The sequence below is a fragment of the Littorina saxatilis genome, linkage group LG13 (assembly GCF_037325665.1).
Source record: "Littorina saxatilis isolate snail1 linkage group LG13, US_GU_Lsax_2.0, whole genome shotgun sequence".
Classification (NCBI taxonomy): Eukaryota; Metazoa; Mollusca; class Gastropoda; order Littorinimorpha; family Littorinidae; genus Littorina; species Littorina saxatilis.
Window position 1 is genome coordinate 25780640 of NC_090257.1, and position 17990 is coordinate 25798629.

General features: G+C 38.9%; 1 protein-coding gene across 1 annotated transcript in view; it reads left to right on the plus strand.

Annotated features, from left to right (window-relative positions):
• LOC138945839 (inositol 1,4,5-trisphosphate-gated calcium channel ITPR3-like) overlaps window positions 1–17990 on the plus strand; it is a 183155-nt gene that overhangs the window by 139792 nt on the left and 25373 nt on the right. The window contains exons 60-64 of the mRNA XM_070317353.1: window positions 1917–2028; window positions 2694–2812; window positions 4591–4760; window positions 5196–5285; window positions 9326–9481. Of these exons, the coding sequence (XP_070173454.1) occupies window positions 1917–2028; window positions 2694–2812; window positions 4591–4760; window positions 5196–5285; window positions 9326–9481 (647 nt within the window). The remainder of the gene's footprint in view (window positions 1–1916; window positions 2029–2693; window positions 2813–4590; window positions 4761–5195; window positions 5286–9325; window positions 9482–17990) is intronic.

Below are 17990 nucleotides of genomic sequence, written 5' to 3' on the forward strand. Positions count from 1 at the left end.
TACCAACTGGACTATGAACTCACTGTCAACACAATCGTGGAGAGTAGCTTCATGCACTACTAATTGCGGGTGGATGTTAGTGAGACACACTTTAACGATGTCTGTTGAAACATTGCCACTGTAGACTACATTCTTTGTTAGAATTCACATATTGGAAGATTTTTGCAAATACTATAGTGGTCATTGCAGGTTTCAACTGCAACATAATTTGTATATGACTTCAAGATGATAAATTAACAGTTTAGAGCGATATTGACTTTATGTTTGATCATGCATAATGTTACACAGAAGTGATATTTTTTATTTTCATATAATACATTGTAAGAAGATTGACATTTTTAAGCGAGGAGGTTTATAATGGGTTCTGTTTGAAATCCTAAAGCGTTCATTTACCTGCATCGTCGTCAGTACTTGCAAGCGAGTTCCACTCAAAATGGCTTGATCATGAGCTAGCAAACACTTTCCGATAATATTACGAGTATATTCATTCACATATATACATGACCGGCGTTGTATACGTTTGCACTAACATGTATTTACTATCAAGAATGTGTATATTGTCGCTATATAACGCGTGGCTCTCGTTGCTGGTTTGTTATTTTGTTCAAACTTACTGTATGTAAATACAGTGATATGTGTGATCGTTGTGTGTGTGTGTGTGTGTGTGTGTGTGTGTAAGTGTGTGTGTGTGTGTGTGTGTGTGTGTGTGTGTGTGTGTGTGTAAAGGTAGGTGTGTGTGTGTGTGTCTTGTTTGTGTATACGTGAGTGTGTGTGTGTGTGTGTGTGTGTGTGTGTGTGTGTGTGTGTGTGTGTGTGTGTGTGTGTTTGTTTGTTTGTTTGTTTGTTAATTTTTTTGCGGTTTGTTTGCTGTCTCAACAATCGAAGCATAGTGGGTTTCGTTTTATATCTGAGTAGCTCTTTTTTGCGGATGTGATAGCAGCTGGCGACGTTGAACGACGTGTAGTGTTCTTTAGGCGTAGACCCCTTGTTGTTTGTATGTTTTTGTGTGTTTGGTTTGTTTGTTTATTTGTTTGTTTATTTCTGCTTTTCTTTGTTGTTACTGATATGATAGTAGCCGTAGTGAGTACATGTAGCTCAGTCCGTCATAAACCCAAAGCAAATAGACTGCTCACGTTACAAATCAAGAATCAAAAACAAAAAAAGTGAAATAATCAGAACATTTTTTTCAGTTCAAAACCAAACATTCAAAAGAATTTTAACCTATAGGCCTTTAAAGTGGACACAAAAGAGAGACATAGCAGATAGAACTGATTTTGTAACTTATCCTAGAATGTAACTGGGATGACCCAAAGGTTGTCGATTCGCTTCCCAGTCACATTTTGAGATAAGTCGCAGCATCAGTTATTACACCCCCGGTATAGGGGTGTGTATTGGTTTTGCTCGATGTGTTTAATTTGTTTGTTTGTTTGTGTTCGCATATAGATCTCAAGAATGAACGGACCGATCGTCACCAAACTTGGTGAACAGGTTCTATACATTCCTGAGACGGTCCTTACAAAAATTGGGACCAGTCAAACACACGGTTAGGGAGTTATTGGTGGATTAAAATTATACAAGGACCAAGGAGTACTGAGGGACATCTTAATGGTCAAAAGGAAATAACCATTCTCACTCAGTCACTGCCACCAACTGAGAAGGTTATTTCCCTTTGACGGGGGTGTTTTTCCTACCTCGTAGGAATTTCTTGTTTGTCTCTGTTGTGTCTTTTGTTTGTCCACTTTAAAGTTCTTGTGAATATTTCGTTTCTTCTTGAATTAAACAATCCAGTTATTTGACCTTTTTTGTTTTTAAAAATTCAGTACATGTAATAGTCTCCCTAAATCAACTCTAATGTTTTGTTAAGTCACGCGTATGCTGTGTAGACAATAACACACATACAATACACTGTATTTCAGAGTCAAAAGCCGGTGTATGTCGAGGTCCGTACGCTTGTCGAAGACGTCGGCTTTGCTTACCACCACATGTTGTGCAGAAAGATGGATCTGCATAAAACGTGTACCAAGCAGGGTAAGTCTGATGGTATGTGTATTGGGGGTGGGGGGTGAGAGTTTGTGTGTGTGTGTGTGTGTTTATGTGTGTGTCTGTGTGTGTGAGGGATGTCTTACCCTATGGCAGAGAGTTTCGTTTTGAGGTGAAGACCGAATCGTTGTACAGAGTGTACCAAATTCAGTGAAATAAAGTCATATAAACAATTTTTTTTAACCTAATAATTAGGCACGCACTCTTTTTATATTTTATGAATTTATCTCCAGGCTATCCTTCAATGTTACTCTATTCCGATTTTTTTCTTCTTCCAGTTTTGAGTTGAATTTGTCTGTTCGACAATCTGGCTTTACCTTGTATCGCAAGTACAAACCAACGACCGATGATGAAAACAAAATCTGTGTGTGTTTGTATGTGCGTGCGTGCTTGCGAACGTACGTGTGTGTGTGCGTGTTTTTGTGTGTGGGCAGGGGATTGTGAGATGGCATTGTACCTGCCGCTCAGTTTGCGTGCACCTGTGTGTGTAACCGTGTGTGTCACTACTGTTGTGCATGAGAGTACCAAAGACTCATCCTTTGGGTTAATACTGGACAGCTAAACAGTGTGATCAAACATTCCTGGTACGATGATTTCCGTTTATGCAAGTTTTCATGTTGTACTACACTGACAATTTTGTTGTGTTTTTGCAGCCCTTCTGAAGACTGCGGGAGATGAAGCAGCCTGGGAGTTTTTTGCGGAGAGAACTCTGTCCATTGAAATCCTGAAGGACGACGTTCTGCAGAAAATTCACTTCCAGGTTAAAGACAAGGTAAGTCTTTTTCTGTTATAGCTTTTGTTTCAACAGTTTTGTTCGGGCGGTTCGAAATGGTGTCAGTGTTGTGAACCCTCGAACTTTTGTCCCCTTGACGTTTTGCTGTTGATATTTTGTCACACTCGACCTTTTGTCGCACTTGACATTTTGGTTCTCGACCTTTTGGTCCTCGACATTAAGTTCTCTCCCAAGGCGACGGCGCTTTGAAAGCTATTTCTTCAAAACATTTTTTTACCAAGTAGTGCTTAAAGGCTGCCATACTCGTAGCGTTCATTAATTAATTCATATTGTTTACATGTGCCAGTAATGTTATAAAACTGTACCTAAGGGGATATAATAACGATTGGCTGTAGCTTTCGAACACAGAAAAAATTATTTCGGTATTGGAAAGTGGTGTTGATAGTGTCGAATGTAAACAGAACAGTCTCAAACGCCATCTTTGGTTTACGAAACGTCACGAAGTGACGTCAACGGTCTAAAAATAGCCCAAGACCTGGAGAACTGTTGCTAAACAATGCAATAAAGAATTAATTATTTCTCGTAATTGGTAAGGACTTCAAACCTAAAACTTTGCAGGAAGCTTAATTTATACATCCCTGCAACGATGGGAAAAGCCCTGGAAGTAATTAAACTAATTAAATAGGACTATGTCAGCCTTTAATTCAGTCCTGACTACTGGATCTCATTTCGGTTTGGTACATTCAAATTGATTTTTTTTAAACTTATATTAAAATTTTGCTTATATTTTTTTTATTCATCTCGACTTAATACATTTATATTGTGGCTGATAAGAAGATAGTTGAACACAATGAACATGAGGGGGGGAGGGGGAGGAAGGAGTTCTCACGGGACAATTCCGGTGGTGCTGTTTATGCGCCACCAATGTAATTTCTCAAATTTGGAATAATAAAGTTAATTTGATTAGTTTTGATTTGATTTGATGGTTCTTGGTATACCTTGTGGCTGCTTTCTGTTTGACAGAATGTTCGTTGGGATGAGATCAAGAAGTTTTAATCCAACAGAGCGACTAGATGTTTTGATATAGCTTCACGCGACTTGATTCTGTTTGACAGAACGTGCTTCGCGAGGAGATCAAGGAGAGGTTTCAGGCCAACAGATTGACTAAATGTTTTGATAATGCTTCACGCGACTTGTTTCTGCAAGAAGTTTTAGGCCAACAGATTTACTAAATGTTTTGATAATGCTTCACGCGACTTGTTTTTGTCAGAAGTTTTAGGCCATCATATTGACTAAATGTTTGAATATAGCTTCACGCGACATGTTTCTGTGAGAAGTTTTAGGCCATCAAATTGACTAAATGTTTTAATATAGCTTCACGCGACTTGTTTCTGTGAGAAGTTTTAGGCCATCAAATTGACTAAATGTTTTAATATAGCTTCACGCGACTTGTTTCTGTTTGACAGAACGTGCTTCGCTAAGAGATCAAGGAGAAGTTTTAGGCCAACAGATTGACTAAATGTTTTGATAATGCTTCACGCGACTTGTTTCTGCAAGAAGTTTTAGGCCAACAGATTGACTATATGTTTTGATAATGCTTCACGCGACTTGTTTCTGCAAGAAGTTTTAGGCCAACAGATTGACTAAATGTTTTGATAATGCTTCACGCGACTTGTTTCTGCAAGAAGTTTTAGGCCAACAGATTGACTAAATGTTTTGATAATGCTTCACGCGACTTGTTTCTGCAAGAAGTTTTAGGCCAAGAGATTGACTAAATGTTTTGATAATGCTTCACGCAACTTGTTTCTGTTTGACAGAACGCGCTTCGCGAGGAGATCAAGGATAAGTTCAAGTACAGCGTGGACCGTTCCTCGCCCAGTAACAAACTTCGCGATTTCATGGCCTGGTCTACGGACATCATTGAGGACATCAAGTACCAGCGACGAATCCACGCCAACCCTCTCGCCAGGTTCTTTGTCCAGTCAAAGTGAGTCACTGCATGAGGATTTTGCACTCAAAAGTGTTCCACTTTTGAACTCGCTTATTGTAACCAGTTCGCTCTATAAACTTGGCCAACAAAAACACATTTCGCACCCAAATTAAAGCATTAATTCACGTGTAATTTTATTAAAACTTTATATGCAAGTTAAGGCCGTTCACTTGACTATCAAGATCACTTTTTGGATTAAAGATATCTTTTACAGGGATCACGTGACCGCCGCTCAAAAACACTGTTGGGTCGATATATTTGTGACTGTAATGTATTGTTTTGTCATTAACAAACTTTCCAACAACTTACCTTTCTTGGTTTGTTTTAATCTAATGTGAACTCAGTTTAAAAAATAGACATGGTTTTTAGTCAGAGTAGTCTTAGACTTTATAGAAAAAATATTTATTTGTGTTGATGTTGCGCATTTTGCAGGTGGTGGCTCAACCCTTGTGTGTTGCTTGTGAGCTTGATTCTCTGCCTCATTGTGATGGTCACATGGAAAGCCCAAACATCAATGTCCACGTAAGTACATGAAGAACAAGAGGCGAAGCCATCAAGGCTCACGTAAGAAATCGACAAACAGTAACACAAACTCAATCACTCCGTCACACATGTGCAAGAAAGCGAGACACTAGATCTAGACCTGTCTGTCTGCATGTAGCCTACTTACAGGACACGACTGCCAACTAGTCTCGGCGCGCTCAAAATAATAATGACCGAGACTTTCAGTACTTCCTTCGCGTGACGTCTAAGTTGTAACCCTCTTACGTCATAATGTGACGTCAATGTAATGTGACGTCTTCAAATGTTAGAGTTTCTACCACAGACATACACACACACGCACGCACAAACACACACACACACACACACGCACAAACGCACAGACAGACAAAGTTATGATCGCATAGGCTACACTTACGTGAGCCAAAAAAATGAGTTACTTTTGGTCAGCGACGCCACAACTCAGATTGATATGTTTTGACTTAACTATTTTATCGAGGACATTGACAGTGCATGATTCCATACAATTCCTGCGACGCTGTGTGTGGTGTGTGTGTGTGTGTGTGTGGTGTGTGTGTGTGTCTCTCTCTCTCTCTCTCTCTCTCTCTCTCTCTCTCTCTCTCTCTCTCTCTCGACTCTCTCTCTGTCTGTGTTTTCATGTGTGTTCGCATGTATATGTACGTGTGCGTGTGCATACAAGGCAGACTGGAATCGCTGTTTATATTCACGATTCTGTCAAACATATTACACGAAGACGGATAGACCTGGCACCCAGAGCAGTAGAATGCATCTGGTTAGAACTCAAACCCAGCAAATGCATGACCTCTCAATTTGTGTGTTTTCTTTACAGAAATTCCACGACAATTATTGAGTGGTATGATTATGTTGTACAGATGATAGACAATGTTTATATTAAGAGCAAACACAAAGCTGCATGACGTTATGTTACTTGTCCCTACTAAATTACTACTGTAAAAAATGACCATAGTGGACCTAATACAATTATCCCTACGTAATAAATCCAAAAACAAAGAGACTGCCAACGTTCCAAAATTCCAAAATTCAGAATTTAAAAAAAACAAGAAAGGTATGTTGTTGGCAGTCTCTTTGTTTTTGGATTTGCTCATCTTGCCTGACTGCAACCCTCTTGTTTGTTTTGTTCTTCTGTATGTCTATATAGGTGTTGTGTGAATATTTGTTTGTCTGTCCACTTAAACGACCGTTGGGTCGAAATATCTGAGGTCAGGCACAATACTGAGCAAAAAGTACAAAATCAATGGTAGCCACTTTCTGGATTTTTTTGTGCAAAGAACTGTTTTCTTCTGGTTGTTAATGTTGTTGTATTGTGATTAAAGAGAGAATAAAGAATTAATATCATTTTACAGATTATTTTTTCTGTTGATGGTTATTTTGTTTTTGATTATTTTCCATTGAAAATACAACTTAAAATGGCCACTGAAACCTGACAAAAATGAGTGGTCTTGTTTGAGAAAGCACAATGGTAAGTGAAGCAGTTTGTAGTGTCATGTTTGTATTTATTTTGGTCAAACTAAGTGTATTTAACAATTAGATATGCTCATTTTCTTTCTTTAACGTATAATGTGTCGTTAGCGTGGACGAAAAAATTGCATTCTGTAAGTAATGCTTCGTGTCTCACTTCACACGCTGATCTAAGTCCATACCATCATCATATCTTTCACATGCAACTCGATATTTCCACTGATAATTGGAAGTTACTGAATAAAATGACACAATCTAGCACAAATAAAAGCAATCAAAAGACCTAGCGTTGTGAAAGAATGTGTAAAAGGCAATATCCTACGTTTTGCGTCACTGCGTTACTTACGTTTTTGCACTTCCAAAATCTAACGCGAAGTCGACACAGGCACACGAACGAATGTCAATCGACTCAATGCACTGCGGAAATTTCCACAGATTAAGAATAAATGGCCTTCACCTTTCCCACAATGCATTGAGAGGAGGTATTTTGACCTGGAAGTTGTTCGTGTCTTTGGCATTTCGCGCAAACTTACGACATCTCAAGAGTTTTTCAGACAGACGAACTTCAAGAATCATCGATCCCTAATTGATTTTGCTGTATTCAGTTGAGTTACCCAACAGGCAACTACTTTTGTTCATGTTTTATGCAAAATCACCAGCATTTGTTTAAATTGATGCTGAACTTAGTGGATTTCGTTCGTCATTCTCGCCACTCTGCCGACATTTCTTGGTGTCTTTCAATACGAACGTCAGGAAAATTTGACCTTTTCTTGAACCAAAGTTTATATTTTTGTGATTGACTTAAAGTTTCTTCGAGTTTGTATAAAGAAAGCTGTGAAGGGGAAATATTAGTTACATTTTCCTGCATTTTAATAGTGTGGCTTGTTTTAGATTACGTTCGTATTTCTGACACCATTTTCGTTTCGTGTCACTCGAACCAACGCAATCAGCAATTCAGTTCATTGTGGTAGATGGCAGATACAATGTAAATCAAAACATGTTTACGTATGTTATCTGCTACAGAAAACAGAAAAAGAAAACAAGCGAATAAGAAAAATAATCAGTTGTGAAACGATGATAATTGATGATGTTGGTAATGTTGGACACAACAATTCAGGTGTCAAAAATAACTTACGTAATAATTTTCAGACTTTGCCTGTAACTGTGAATATCTGCCATTGTTGCAATGAATCGAATGAGTGAGATCATTTCAAACTGTATCAGGAACCTCTTACACACCAGATGAGATTTCAAGAGTACTAGAATTCAAGCATAACAGACTTCACAATTTTGGTGTCTTCATAACTTACGCTTGGTGTCTTCATAACTTACGCTACATCTGATTCACTTGCCATATTATTTTCAGGCCTTCACTTTTGTTTTCAGTTGTGTTGCATGGTCTACCAGAAAGGTGATCAATTAAATCAGCAGCATTACAATGCTGCCTAATCTTGTTCTTGTAAAAAAGTGATGGACTTGCCAAATGATGTAAGTAATGGTGTCTTCACAACAACTATTTCTTGCTCAATTGATTTACACAAAATGTAGGTGCTGTCTGGCTGGATTTTATGGATAAAATGTAACTCAAACACTAGACAAAATCAAAGATTCCAAAAGTTTTAACTTGATAGAAGTATCTTGCAGTTGGTGTCCACCAAGTACTTACATCATTGTCCATGCATACCTATGATTGACGATCAATAAAGGAAAGAGACATGAAGGCAATTATGTTTTGACTTTTATTTCCGGTAAAGCTGTGTTTTTAGCTCCCATTACAATCATAGACTTTTCCATCTGAGCATTTTTTATTTTTGATGCTCATGTCAGAATTTCATTGCTCAGTATTGTGCCTGTCCTCATCTGTGAATGTATTGTTTTGTTAGTTCCAACAACCTACCTTTCTTGTTTTTTTGATTCTGAATTTTGTTACGTTGGCAGTCTCTTTGTTTTTGGATTTGCTCATCTTGCCCTACTGCAACCCTCTTGTTTGTTTTGTTCTTAATCTTGTCAATAACAAACGTTCCAACAACCTACCTTTCTTGTTTTTCCTCCGTAATAAAGTTTTCGAGCTCTCTCTCTCTCTCTCTCTCTCTCTCTCTCTCTCTCTCTCTCTCTCTCTCTCTCTCTCTCTCTCTCTCTCTCTCTCTGTCGCTGTCTCTCTCTCTCTCTCTCTCTCTCTCTCTCTCTCTCTCTCTCTCTCTCTCTCTCTCTCTCTCTCTGTTCTTACGTGTGTGTTCTCATTTATGTGTACGTCCACGTGTGTGTGTGTGTGCGTTATTGTGTGTGTGTGTGTGTGTGTGTGTGTGTGTGTGTGTGTGTGTGTGTGTGTGTGTGTGTGTGTGTACGTGTGCGTTATTAGTATGTGTGTGTGTGTTTGTATGTGTGCAAGCATACGTAGCCTACAACACGTGCATATGTGCGTGAAAGCAACATAAGCATTATTTGTATTTTTTTTCTTTGTACCTTGATTTTACAGCAGGGTCTTGGGTTTCCTAGCTTCATAAAAAAACACATTCATCATTACCATTGACTGTAAGGTGTAATCAACATTGTGTCCACAGCGTAAAACCAGACTTGAGTGGGTGGTCAGGAGCCCAGGAAAGTATCTATGCTTTTGGTGGCTTGCACAACATACTGTCCCTCTGCATCGTCATCAGCTACTTTCTCTCCAACCACCCGACCTTCCCGGACCGGCGGGACTTCAAGAAGTTCTTCTTGTAAGTCAATAGTTATGGTAATAATAATAAAGTAGATGTGTACTGCCGGGCAGTACATACCCCAAGCGAAGTCGTCCATCTGTGTGTACATGATTCTCTCTCTCTCTCTCTCTCTCTCTCTCTCTCTCTCTCTCTCTCTCTCTCTCTGTCTTAAAATGTGTCATCGATGACGTGTTTTCATTGTTTTAAGTGCTGCTACGTTATTACTGACGTTACTGTTGATGCTACCATCGAGGCTTCCACACCGTGAACGTTACTGTTAATGCTTCCATAACGTGGATGTTGCCGTTGACGCCTCCATGCTGCAGCTGCTTTTTGGAATAATTCCTGTGGATCTTCGAACCAATGTGCAGTATTACGTCATTATGAGCAAACACGATGACATCATTTACGTCATGGAACAATATTGTCAAATAGTCTCGGCGCCCTGACAGTCTCTTAAAATGTTACAATTGGAGTACAGCATGAAGTGTCGTCCAACATCTCATGCCACGAGTTTCACTGTGCACCAAGATTAAAAGTTTATTGGACGTAAAGAGATTCACTGTGAACCAAGATTATCTGATTATTAGAGGTGAATAGTGATGACATATATTCTATGAAATTCAGTACAGGACAACGGATCGACCCACAATCTTTCATAAATATCGGTGTAGAATTGAGACTTAACGGTTTTTAACTGCCGACATGTAGGGTTTTTTTCTTGACATGTGGGTCATGAGATTCAGTTTTAAAGTACAACGGACCCACCCACTAAATTTCAAAAAGATAGGTAAGGAAATGGAATTTAACGGTTTTTAACTGCCAAAATTATGTTTTTCTTCTGGAAAAGTATGGACTGAAAATCAGTTGGGGACAACGAACCTACCCACAAAATTTCATAAATATCGATGAAGAATTGAGATTTAACGGTTTTTAACTGCCAAAAATAAGGTTTTTTGTCTGGAAAAGTATGTCTTAAAATTCAGTTTGGGACAACGGACCCACCCACTAAATTTCATAAAGATAGGTGAAGAATTGAAATTTAACGTTTTTTAACTGCCAAAATTATGTCTTTCTTCTGGAAAAGTATAGAGTGAAAATCAGTTGGGGACAACGAACCTACCCACAAAATTTCATAAATATCGGTGAAGAATTGAAATTTAACGGTTTTTAACTGCCAAAATTATGTTTTTCTTCTGGAAAAGTATGGAGTGAAAATAAGTTGGGGACAACAAACCTACCTTTAAAATTTCATAAGAATCAGTGAAGAAATAGGATTTAACGATTTTTTAACAGCCTTGACACTGAACATTTGATAAATCATTGGTGATGTCATCATAACCCAGTCGTTGTAGTTGTCGTCGTAGTTGTTGGTGTTGTTGTTGTCATGTTCGTTGTCGTGATTGTTGTTGTTCTCGTGTTGTTGTTGTTGTTGTTGTTGTTGTTGTTGTTGTTGTTGTTGTTGTCGTCGTTGTTGTTGTCGTCGTCGTCGTCGATGTCATTTGTTGTTGTTGTTGTTATCGTCGTCGTCGTCGTCATCGTCGTCGTTGTCAGAGGTTATTTCTAAAGATTTCATTGATAGTCTTTGTTCTCGTCACCAAGACTTGCTAAGAACAAGCTTGGAACAGCAAGAGTTCCAAGAACAAGATTAGAACAACTCATTACATCATTACCAGTACGTCATTTGTATTTAGAACACACTTTAGAAAAAAACTCTTCAGCTACAAACCAGTCACCCTCACATGTCGGAGGTGTTTGTCTAAACCACTTACTGAAATGTTTTGAGGTTTAATGACCATACACATGTTGAACCGGTGAGTGTCTTCCGCTGCTTAATTCGCAAATAACTATTTTATTAAAGTCCGCTTGAAACGCTCAAAGATGAAATTCCATGTTAAAAAGTGACAAAAGTTTCACATTTTCCCGTTGTAACAGCTTCCGATGATATTATATGAAAATTCTGATCCTCTGAGAGGATTCCCCGAAACAAAATCAGTTTGTACGCCTAATTTTAATAGAATTGTCCAAACAGTGTCGCTAATATTGTGCTAAAAGATGAATTCTAGAACAATGTTCACAGACAGACACCACTTGGCAAAAAAATTTTCAGTGCTGGGAGATGAAAAAAAAAACTACCTCGCTACGCGCGGGCTTCGCCCGCGCTCCGCTTGGATAATGATAATAATAAAGTAGATGTGTACTGCCGGGCAGTACATACCCCAAGCGAAGTCGTCCATCTGTGTGTACATGATTCTCTCTCTCTCTCTCTCTCTCTCTCTCTCTCTCTCTCTCTCTCTCTCTCTCTCTCTCTCTCTCTCTCTCTCTCTCTTAAAATGTGTCATCGATGACGTGTTTTCATACTTGCTAATGCGGCAGGCTAATCATGACGTCAAATTGAAACTTCTTGAAGTCTCTCAGAAAGGGACATGAAAACCATGTGGGGGTTACTGGTTTGGGCTGAAAAAAAACCCAACTCCACCTAAAATTCAAGCGCCTATGGGGCTGAATTATGCAGCATAAATTGTGAAACATCAGGATATCTCACACTTTCAATTCTGCCATCATGTCAAATCTGACAACAAACCTACCCACAAAATGTCATAAATATCGGTGTAGAATTGAGACTTAACGGTTTTTAACTGCCAAAAATAAGTTTTTTTGACTGGAATAGTTTGTCTTGAAATTCAGTTTGGGACAACGGACCCACCCACTAAATTTCATAAAGATAGGTGAAAATTTAAATGTAACGGTTTTTAACTGCCAAAATTATGTTTTTCTTCTGGAAAAGTATGGAGTGAAAATCAGTTGGGGACAACGAACCTACCCACAAAATTTCATAAATATCGATGAAGAATTGAGATTTAACGGTTTTTAACTGCCAAAAATAAGGTTTTTTGTCTGGAAAAGTATGTCTTAAAATTCAGTTTGGGACAACGGACCCACCCACTAAATTTCATAAAGATAGGTGAAGAATTGAAATTTAACGTTTTTTAACTGCCAAAATTATGTCTTTCTTCTGGAAAAGTATAGAGTGAAAATCAGTTGGGGACAACGAACCTACCCACAAAATTTCATAAATATCGGTGAAGAATTGAAATTTAACGGTTTTTAACTGCCAAAATTATGTTTTTCTTCTGGAAAAGTATGGAGTGAAAATAAGTTGGGGACAACAAACCTACCTTTAAAATTTCATAAGAATCAGTGAAGAAATAGGATTTAACGATTTTTTAACGGCCTTTAAATCATTGGTGATGTCATCATAACCCAGTCGTTGTAGTTGTCGTCGTAGTTGTTGGTGTTGTTGTTGTCATGTTCGTTGTCGTGATTGTTGTTGTTCTCGTGTTGTTGTTTTTGTTGTTGTTGTTGTTGTTGTTGTTGTTGTTGTTGTTGTTGTTGTTGTTGTCGTCGTCGTCGTCGATGTCATTTGTTGTTGTTGTTGTTATCGTCGTCGTCGTCGTCATCGTCGTCGTTGTCAGAGGTTATTTCTAAAGATTTCATTGATAGTCTTTGTTCTCGTCACCAAGACTTGCTAAGAACAAGCTTGGAACAGCAAGAGTTCCAAGAACAAGATTAGAACAACTCATTACATCATTACCAGTACGTCATTTGTATTTAGAACACACTTTAGAAAAAAACTCTTCAGCTACAAACCAGTCACCCTCACATGTCGGAGGTGTTTGTCTAAACCACTTACTGAAATGTTTTGAGGTTTAATGACCATACACATGTTGAACCGGTGAGTGTCTTCCGCTGCTTAATTCGCAAATAACTATTTTATTAAAGTCCGCTTGAAACGCTCAAAGATGAAATTCCATGTTAAAAAGTGACAAAAGTTTCACATTTTCCCGTTGTAACAGCTTCCGATGATATTATATGAAAATTCTGATCCTCTGAGAGGATTCCCCGAAACAAAATCAGTTTGTACGCCTAATTTTAATAGAATTGTCCAAACAGTGTCGCTAATATTGTGCTAAAAGATGAATTCTAGAACAATGTTCACAGACAGACACCACTTGGCAAAAAAATTTTCAGTGCTGGGAGATGAAAAAAAAAACTACCTCGCTACGCGCGGGCTCCGCCCGCGCTCCGCTTGGATAAAGTAGATGTGTACTGCCGGGCAGTACATACCCCAAGCGAAGTCGTCCATCTGTGTGTACATGATTCTCTCTCTCTCTCTCTCTCTCTCTCTCTCTCTCTCTCTCTCTCTCTCTCTCTCTCTCTCTCTCTCTCTCTCTCTCTCTCTCTCTCTCTCTCTCTCTCTCTGTGTCTTAAAATGTGTCATCGATGACGTGTTTTCATACTTGCTAATGCGGCAGGCTAATCATGACGTCAAATTGAAACTTCTTGAAGTCTCTCAGAAAGGGACATGAAAACCATGTGGGGGTTACTGGTTTGGGCTGAAAAAAAAACCCAACTCCACCTAAAATTCAAGCGCCTATGGGGCTGAATTATGCAGCATAAATTGTGAAACATCAGGATATCTCACACTTTCAATTCTGCCATCATGTCAAATCTGACAACAAACCTACCCACAAAATGTCATAAATATCGGTGTAGAATTGAGACTTAACGGTTTTTAACTGGCAAAAATAAGTTTTTTTGACTGGAATAGTTTGTCTTGAAATTCAGTTTGGGACAACGGACCCACCCACTAAATTTCATAAAGATAGGTGAAAATTTAAATGTAACGGTTTTTAACTGCCAAAATTATGTTTTTCTTCTGGAAAAGTATGGAGTGAAAATCAGTTGGGGACAACGAACCTACCCACAAAATTTCATAAATATCGATGAAGAATTGAGATTTAACGGTTTTTAACTGCCAAAAATAAGGTTTTTTGTCTGGAAAAGTATGTCTTAAAATTCAGTTTGGGACAACGGACCCACCCACTAAATTTCATAAAGATAGGTGAAGAATTGAAATTTAACGTTTTTTAACTGCCAAAATTATGTCTTTCTTCTGGAAAAGTATAGAGTGAAAATCAGTTGGGGACAACGAACCTACCCACAAAATTTCATAAATATCGGTGAAGAATTGAAATTTAACGGTTTTTAACTGCCAAAATTATGTTTTTCTTCTGGAAAAGTATGGAGTGAAAATAAGTTGGGGACAACAAACCTACCTTTAAAATTTCATAAGAATCAGTGAAGAAATAGGATTTAACGATTTTTTAACGGCCTTTAAATCATTGGTGATGTCATCATAACCCAGTCGTTGTAGTTGTCGTCGTAGTTGTTGGTGTTGTTGTTGTCATGTTCGTTGTCGTGATTGTTGTTGTTCTCGTGTTGTTGTTTTTGTTGTTGTTGTTGTTGTTGTTGTTGTCGTCGTCGTCGTCGATGTCATTTGTTGTTGTTGTTGTTATCGTCGTCGTCGTCGTCATCGTCGTCGTTGTCAGAGGTTATTTCTAAAGATTTCATTGATAGTCTTTGTTCTCGTCACCAAGACTTGCTAAGAACAAGCTTGGAACAGCAAGAGTTCCAAGAACAAGATTAGAACAACTCATTACATCATTACCAGTACGTCATTTGTATTTAGAACACACTTTAGAAAAAAACTCTTCAGCTACAAACCAGTCACCCTCACATGTCGGAGGTGTTTGTCTAAACCACTTACTGAAATGTTTTGAGGTTTAATGACCATACACATGTTGAACCGGTGAGTGTCTTCCGCTGCTTAATTCGCAAATAACTATTTTATTAAAGTCCGCTTGAAACGCTCAAAGATGAAATTCCATGTTAAAAAGTGACAAAAGTTTCACATTTTCCCGTTGTAACAGCTTCCGATGATATTATATGAAAATTCTGATCCTCTGAGAGGATTCCCCGAAACAAAATCAGTTTGTACGCCTAATTTTAATAGAATTGTCCAAACAGTGTCGCTAATATTGTGCTAAAAGATGAATTCTAGAACAATGTTCACAGACAGACACCACTTGGCAAAAAAAATTTCAGTGCTGGGAGATGAAAAAAAAAACTACCTCGCTACGCGCGGGCTTCGCCCGCGCTCCGCTTGGATAATAATAATAAAGTAGATGTGTACTGCCGGGCAGTACATACCCCAAGCGAAGTCGTCCATCTGTGTGTACATGATTCTCTCTCTCTCTCTCTCTCTCTCTCTCTCTCTCTCTCTCTCTCTCTCTCTCTCTCTCTCTCTCTCTCTCTCTCTCTCTCTCTCTCTCTCTGTCTTAAAATGTGTCATCGATGACGTGTTTTCATACTTGCTAATGCGGCAGGCTAATCATGACGTCAAATTGAAACTTCTTGAAGTCTCTCAGAAAGGGACATGAAAACCATGTGGGGGTTACTGGTTTGGGCTGAAAAAAAACCCAACTCCACCTAAAATTCAAGCGCCTATGGGGCTGAATTATGCAGCATAAATTGTGAAACATCAGGATATCTCACACTTTCAATTCTGCCATCATGTCAAATCTGACAACAAACCTACCCACAAAATTTCATAAATATCGATGAAGAATTGAGATTTAACGGTTTTTAACTGCCAAAAATAAGGTTTTTTGTCTGGAAAAGTATGTCTTAAAATTCAGTTTGGGACAACGGACCCACCCACTAAATTTCATAAAGATAGGTGAAGAATTGAAATTTAACGTTTTTTAACTGCCAAAATTATGTCTTTCTTCTGGAAAAGTATAGAGTGAAAATCAGTTGGGGACAACGAACCTACCCACAAAATTTCATAAATATCGGTGAAGAATTGAAATTTAACGGTTTTTAACTGCCAAAATTATGTTTTTCTTCTGGAAAAGTATGGAGTGAAAATAAGTTGGGGACAACAAACCTACCTTTAAAATTTCATAAGAATCAGTGAAGAAATAGGATTTAACGATTTTTTAACAGCCTTGACACTGAACATTTGATAAATCATTGGTGATGTCATCATAACCCAGTCGTTGTAGTTGTCGTCGTAGTTGTTGGTGTTGTTGTTGTCATGTTCGTTGTCGTGATTGTTGTTGTTCTCGTGTTGTTGTTTTTGTTGTTGTTGTTGTTGTTGTTGTTGTTGTCGTCGTCGTCGTCGATGTCATTTGTTGTTGTTGTTGTTATCGTCGTCGTCATCGTCGTCGTTGTCAGAGGTTATTTCTAAAGATTTCATTGATAGTCTTTGTTCTCGTCACCAAGACTTGCTAAGAACAAGCTTGGAACAGCAAGAGTTCCAAGAACAAGATTAGAACAACTCATTACATCATTACCAGTACGTCATTTGTATTTAGAACACACTTTAGAAAAAAACTCTTCAGCTACAAACCAGTCACCCTCACATGTCGGAGGTGTTTGTCTAAACCACTTACTGAAATGTTTTGAGGTTTAATGACCATACACATGTTGAACCGGTGAGTGTCTTCCGCTGCTTAATTCGCAAATAACTATTTTATTAAAGTCCGCTTGAAACGCTCAAAGATGAAATTCCATGTTAAAAAGTGACAAAAGTTTCACATTTTCCCGTTGTAACAGCTTCCGATGATATTATATGAAAATTCTGATCCTCTGAGAGGATTCCCCGAAACAAAATCAGTTTGTACGCCTAATTTTAATAGAATTGTCCAAACAGTGTCGCTAATATTGTGCTAAAAGATGAATTCTAGAACAATGTTCACAGACAGACACCACTTGGCAAAAAAATTTTCAGTGCTGGGAGATGAAAAAAAAAACTACCTCGCTACGCGCGGGCTTCGCCCGCGCTCCGCTTGGATAATTGTCAGTAAGTACTTGTGTCACATGACTGATGTGAAACAGATGATTGGCTAATGGCAATGCGCTTAAAACTGTTGGAGTGCGCTAACTTTTTCAGAGAGCGTATTATTCCGCTCTTTGCCAAAGCGAGGCTGTGCCCCTTCTTTTGATTTGAGAAGATTCTTCTCATCCTCCGTGTTAGTGACATGTAGCTTATCTTCTCCGCATTACCAAATGATATTTGACCCTAAATTTTCCGCGGCTAAACGCAGAAGTGTTTTTTTCTGACAGATTTCATGCGCCTGTGCCACAGTGAGTCTGTGTCTCTTCTTTTGACTTGCGAAGATTCTTCTCATCCGCTGTGTTAGTGGCATGTAGCTTATGGTCTCCACATGACCAAACAATGATTCTTGACCCTAACATTTCCCGCTGCTAAAAGGACAAAGCAGCAGTTGGAAGTCGACTGATTTAATAGACTCGTATATGTAGCTGACGAAACCATCAGTTCAGTACTGATATGAACGGTTTTCGCATATTTCAGGGGGTACATCACGAAGCGTCCCGGTACCGAAGCGTCCCGGTACCGAAGCGTCCCGGTGCCGAAGCGTCCCGGTACCGAAGCGTCCCACTATAACGCGTCACAGGGGTACCGGGACGCTTTGGTACCGGGACGCTTCGGGACGCAGTAGGGCACGAAGCGTCCCGGTACCGAAGCGTCCCGGTGCCGAAGCGTCCCGGTACCAGTCACCACGCACATCCTCGGCTCGCATGCCAATGTATTATATAGCAAAGGGAATGCCTGTAATTCACACAGAGCAATCACTTGGTCTTAAACGTGCACAAG